Source organism: Perkinsus marinus, assembly GCF_000006405.1.
Source record: "Perkinsus marinus ATCC 50983 genomic scaffold scf_1104296961102, whole genome shotgun sequence".
NCBI classification, from domain to species: Eukaryota; Perkinsozoa; order Perkinsida; family Perkinsidae; genus Perkinsus; species Perkinsus marinus.
Window position 1 is genome coordinate 1 of NW_003205864.1, and position 5,907 is coordinate 5,907.

General features: G+C 45.0%; 2 protein-coding genes across 2 annotated transcripts; both read right to left on the reverse strand.

The window, feature by feature from the left end:
* Positions 1 to 476: 476 nt before the first annotated feature.
* Positions 477 to 2,560, reverse strand: Pmar_PMAR026999 (conserved hypothetical protein). Its single transcript, XM_002772485.1, has one exon. It carries the CDS (start codon positions 2,535 to 2,537, stop codon positions 966 to 968), a length of 1,572 nt encoding a protein of 523 aa, XP_002772531.1. The 5' UTR covers positions 2,538 to 2,560; the 3' UTR covers positions 477 to 965.
* An 821-nt stretch (positions 2,561 to 3,381) lies between these two features.
* On the reverse strand, positions 3,382 to 5,410 carry Pmar_PMAR027000 (conserved hypothetical protein). Its single transcript, XM_002772486.1, has one exon. It carries the CDS (start codon positions 5,386 to 5,388, stop codon positions 3,835 to 3,837), a length of 1,554 nt encoding a protein of 517 aa, XP_002772532.1. The 5' UTR covers positions 5,389 to 5,410; the 3' UTR covers positions 3,382 to 3,834.
* Between the last annotated feature and the right edge of the window lie 497 nt (positions 5,411 to 5,907).

Genomic DNA, 5,907 nt, shown 5'->3' on the forward strand with positions numbered 1-5,907 from the left:
AGCACACGTTGTTGAACTGTGAAGATCATAGTTGATGGCTAGAGTTACGAGTGGTCACAACCGTGCTGTTGATGACTCTAGCACTGACAACAACCGAGCACATCAATCAGAGCAAAGCTCCAAATTGTTCACATTCCAAACCTCTGCTACATAGGGACTCTAGACTCTTCCAGACTCGCCACGAGGGCCAAACCGATACCCTAGTCAATTTCACCTAAACAATGAGACCACACAAAAGCGAGCAGAATCGACCACCATCGACACAGCCCTACCTTCTTACTACTGTGTTCAGTACAATTTCGTAGAAAGGACGACGTCAACCTCCCAGTGTAATCTCATTCAAACCACACAAGCCGAGATAACGAACATTGCGATACTCCTAACCGGAATACAACCTCACTGATCTACTATTACAAACCAATTCCTAGACCAATAACCGACCCGTCGATGCACTGATGAACTCAAAACCACAAAGTGTGAGATCAATTCCTAGAGGAAGATTCATTGTTTTAAACAAACTATCAATGAGCCTCAGGTTGCCAGCCACTCGACTGGCTTTATAGTAGAATACGCTGGGACACTTCACACCTATCCCAGGGGCAACTAGAGCGCCCAATTGTATGCCCGGTTGTACCGTGTACTTCGGGAAAAGAAAAGTAACAACCTGCTTTCTACCCGAAAGCAGTAGAGACGTTATAGTAGGAATATAATCACAATACCTATGTTATAGTCAGTGACGCGGTAGCAGCAAAGTAACACTACAACTACAGGATCGTCATAACCACAAAGCGAACAACAAGGATGGAAGAATGCTATCCTTGTTACTCATGAACATTGTCAGTCACGAACTACACCAAAACAAACATAAACCAACAGGGTCATATACGGCCACATGTGGATATGCCGAGAAAGCGAGAAACTATGAACAGTGTGGAATAGTGATAAGATAGACATCATAACACTCCTTACCAGAACCCAAGCAACCACCAGTATCCCCAACAGATAGTGTTAAGGACAATCAAGTTAACAATCATAACGATTAAACCTTGTAACCACCATCGACCCATAGGTACATACTTCATGTTGAAGAAAGGTGGATTGGTGGAACTTGTGTACTGAGTAAGATGACCAGATAGAGTAGTGTACGCAAGTGCACGAGCACCTAGATCCATAGGCACTCCTGCTCTTTGCATAATCTGCAAAAAGACTGGGAACATAGCAGACACATGCGCAGTGATACTTGCGAAGAGGTACTGTGATATATAGAAGATTGCCGTACATATCCATACACTGGCGTAAGCAGGTACACTCGACAAATCAATTAGAGTAGCAAACCACTCAAAGAAGCCAGTTTCCTTCAACTCGGTGGCCAACATTAGCAGCACACCAAACCAGAGGAACAGATCCCAGGCTCCCTTGTTGGCAACAATATCCTTCTTCACATCAAGAATGCCAGTCATTAGCAAGATACTCAAACCGAGAATGGCCACACCAGTTGTGCTATATGGCACAAAATCAATAGAAGATGCAACAATCCAGAGAATAATAACCAAAAGGAACACCAAACCCATGACGATTTCGAATGCACCGACACGACCCATCTCAGCCAATTTATCATTGGCCAACTGTTTCGCTTGCGGTGTTCTCTTGATCTCTGGAGGATACAAGAAGTACAGGATGATAGGACCATAGATCAGAGGTAGAATCCCCGGGGGTGCCATGCTATATGCCCATTGACCCCAACTGAGATGCACTCCGACATCTGTCATGAAGTTAGCCATCATAGCATTCCAAGCACCACCCGTTAACCAGCACACAGACGAGGTGGTATTAGCAACAATCTCAACCATAACCATGTACGAGCCGATTCTTCTTTCAGTTCCAAGTGCAGGATCTGACTGGAAACCTTCCTTAAGAAGAGGCTCTATGATAGGTAGAAGAATACCCGCACCTCTAGCAGTGGACGAGGGAATTGCCATAGCCAATATGAACTCGCAAATACAGAAAGCATAAGCAAGTCCAAGAGTGGTAGAGCCGATATACTTTAAAATAATAAAACATAACCGCTTGCCTAAACCGGTAGTAACAAAACCGCTTGCAATGAAGCATGCAAAGACAATTAGCCATACGGTATCGTTACCAAAACCGGATAGAATCTGCGCAGTCGACAGAACATTGGTGACTGTACAGAACCCAAGAGACACCAAGCAAATACCAGACATCGGAAGAGGCTCTGTAACAGCGCCAATAATAGTGACCAAGAAGGTGACGAACACTTGCCATGTGTGGATACCTAGTCCACTTGGAGGAACCCACCATAGTGCCAAGATAATGATAATCAACAGCAACAAGAGAGGCAGGTTGATACCAGGCCACTTGTTCTTCTCCCAATCATGGAATTTCCGATAGTAAGTGATACCGGGTATTTTGTCGCATGTTCGCACCCACCACGAAGCCGGCTTGACCTCTTTAGCAGGACTGTCAGATTCAGACAAAGGCAAAGTGGGTTCTTCAGACTTGATGGAAGGGCTCGGCATTGTCGAGAATAATAATTTAAACTACCAAAAACAACTTGATCAATTCATATCCAATGATAACTACTCCCAGTGCCTAAACCTATCACCACAAGAGTGACTATGACTCCATACTCAAGAATCAGCTAACGGTGCTAGAGAGTTACACAAAGCTTAATGTCCCGGATACTCCGAGGATTCTCCATCACGTTTGAGTTTAGCGCGCGCCCTAAACTTGTTGGTCACGTGAATCCGCATAAGAAGGATCTCCATGGTGAACTCAGTCATCAACTTCATGCGTAACATGATGGAAATTATCGTTTCCTGACGTACTGATACTTTCATATGCCGTGAAAGCTTCAGGCAGCCGCGCATATATGCTCATTGAGTTGATATACTACAGGCATTACTCGAGTATACTAGGCTAATACACCCGAGAAAGTAATCGAGCATACTAGGATGATACACCATGATACCTACTCGAGGATACTAGGCTGATACATCACACAAACTACTCTAGCATTAATGAGTTAGTACACGCCAGAAACTACTCGAGTATATTGAGTTAATCAACGGCAGAAGCTGCGCGAGTATACTACACTAGTATTACCAGGCTAATACACTACAGGCTAGGCTTATACGTAGAACACAAGAGCAATTGTAGCAGAGGAACGAAGCCTTTGCACACTACTCGAGTGAGCGAAGAATTCATAACGTATAAACCGCACGGCACAACAACTCACGAACACCTACCATGAATTCTACTAGATACGATAACACAATGTCAAACCCGAGAACCCATCAGCCTCCTCTCTTCCCACATCCGTCCAGTCTCCAACACTTTGTATAACACAACTCTTTAAAGAATAATGAAGTGTAAGACTCACTTCTAATAAAGTGGACTGTCACGGTACTAACCTGGACAGTACCACTGAGTAATCCTTTGCAAACCTTCCACTAGTACGACAGTAGGTAGGGGTGAAAGGAACGACAAAGAACCTTTTATCGAAACAATCGTAGCTGACCCACAAACGACAGGAAGAATCATTCCTGCGGAAGCACATCTCTACGATGACTTTGCAATGCTAGATAACCAGCAACCTTAGAGAATGTATAATATACAACTGGATCTGCATCAATCACAACAGCTGTTGGTGATGTTGTCCAGGGGTATCATACTCAGTAGGACGAATAGTAGAAAACAGAGCTTAAAGAATAGAGCGAGACGCAGTAAACATGAGAAAGGACAGTAAATTGTCAAATCCCAACTATATAGTAATGGTACGGGCATTCAGTCTTACGGTATTCGGTACTAACCAGTTTACCATAAGCCCAAGATCCACCAGTAACCCCAGCCAATGGTGTTGATGTAAATGACGTTAACGATCATCACAACGACACCTTGGAACAACCATGAGGACAGTTTCACGTATCCCATGATGTAATAGGGAGGGTTAGAGGAAGACGTATAATGGGTCAAATGCCCGGATAGAGTCGTGTATGCTAAAGCACGGCAGCCGAGCTCCATAGGAACACCGGCATGCTGCATTATCTCGAGGAACAGAGAGAACATAGCAGAAACATGTGCAGTAATTGACGCGAAGAGGTATTGAGATACATAGAAAATGAATGTACAAATCCACACAGCCGCGTAGGGAGGAAGAGACGATAGATCAATCTTGATAGCAAGCCACTGGAAGAAACCAGTATCCTTCAGCTCGGTAGCAATCATAAGAAGAACACCGAACCACAAAAACAGATCCCAGGCAGAGTTATTCTCAGCAATATCCTTCTTAACGTCAATAATGCCGAGTAGAAGCAACATGGACACACCCAAGATAGCAACACCAGTGGTACTGTAAGGAACATAATCAATCATGGAAGCAACAATCCACAAGATAATGATGCCAATGAACACACAAAGCATTGCGATCTCTTGCTTCGACATAGAGCCCATTTCAGCGAGCTTTCCATTGGCGATGCTCCTGGCCTCAGGAGTCCTCTTAATTTGAGGAGGCATCACTAAGAATACGACCAAAGGAGCATAGATAAGAGTGATGATACCGAGAGGGGCCATGCTATAAGCCCAACCACCCCAACCAATGTTCACACCAACATCGGCACAGAACTTGGCCATCATAGCGTTCCAAGCACCACCAGTAAGCCAACAAACAGAGGAACTGGTATTGGCAACGATTTCGTTCATAACAAGGTAAGTACCGATCTTTTTCTCGGTACCCTTAGCAGGATCTGAATCGAAACCTTCCTTCAACAAAGGAGTAATAATAGGCAACAGGATACCAGCAGCACGAGCAGTTGAGGAGGGGATGGCAATGGCCAATACGAACTCGCACAAGCAGAAACCATAAGCGAGACCGAGAGTGGTCGATCCGAGATACTTCAAAATGATGAAGCAAATCCTCTTACCCAAACCACTCGTGACAAAACCACTGGCAATGAAGAATGCCATAACGACCAGCCACACCGTATCGTTACCGAAGCCAGACAGAACCTCGTCAGTTGATAGAATACTAGTAACAGTACAGAAGCCCAAACCTACAATACAACTGGCCGACATCGGCAAGGGTTCCAAGACAGCACCCAGAATGATGACCAGGAAGGCAACGAACACTTGCCAGGTATGGGGCTCCAAATCAGAAGGATGAACCCACCATAATGCGAGGGCTATAATAGCAAGCAGAATGAAAATAGGGATATTGATGCCCTTCCATTCATGCTCCTGCCAGTACGAAAACTTCTCCCAGGCTTGGCCAACCATGGACTTCTTAAAGTTAGTCGCACACCGAGTAGTCCATTTTACTGGCTTCTCTTCGTGGACATCCGACTCGTACACAGGTAGGTCTGCCTCGGACATGGTTAGAAAGTAATACAACACTGAATAAGATCACCTATCTCAAGCTCTACTTACGCTAAGGCGAATATCCAACCACTGCACTGCAGTGACTGCAGCCGCGAGGCACACAAAAGCTTGTCCCCCTCCCAATAGCTATACCAATTTGCACGCAAACGCACCACCGCCACCTCCGTCGTTGTCTGGGGCGGCTTCTATGACTCTTTAGAGAATAGTTTGCCTTGCTAAACATGGGAGTCACCATGCCAGATCCCTTTAGCGAATCCAGCTATGCCATCTTTCGTAAATCCAGAATAACACGGATATAGAGCTTGTGCATGCGTGCAACACCATCTCGGTTCCCTCGTATGGAATCTAGCATCTTCGGAAGGTTCTAGAATTGAGCGATAACAGACGATCGTAGTCTCTGTGAGGAGCCGACCTATCGCTGTCTGATCCGCTATCTGAGGCTCTAATAATCTTCTAGTCTAATGCACTCATATATAAAGCAACCTTGCTGGAAGATTCACGCGTGATAGGGAA

Coding starts and splice junctions, on each gene's coding strand:
- Pmar_PMAR026999 (XM_002772485.1), bottom strand. CDS start 2,537: ATGCCGAGCCCTTCCATCAAGTCTGAAGAACCCACTTTGCCTTTGTCT.
- Pmar_PMAR027000 (XM_002772486.1), bottom strand. CDS start 5,388: ATGTCCGAGGCAGACCTACCTGTGTACGAGTCGGATGTCCACGAAGAG.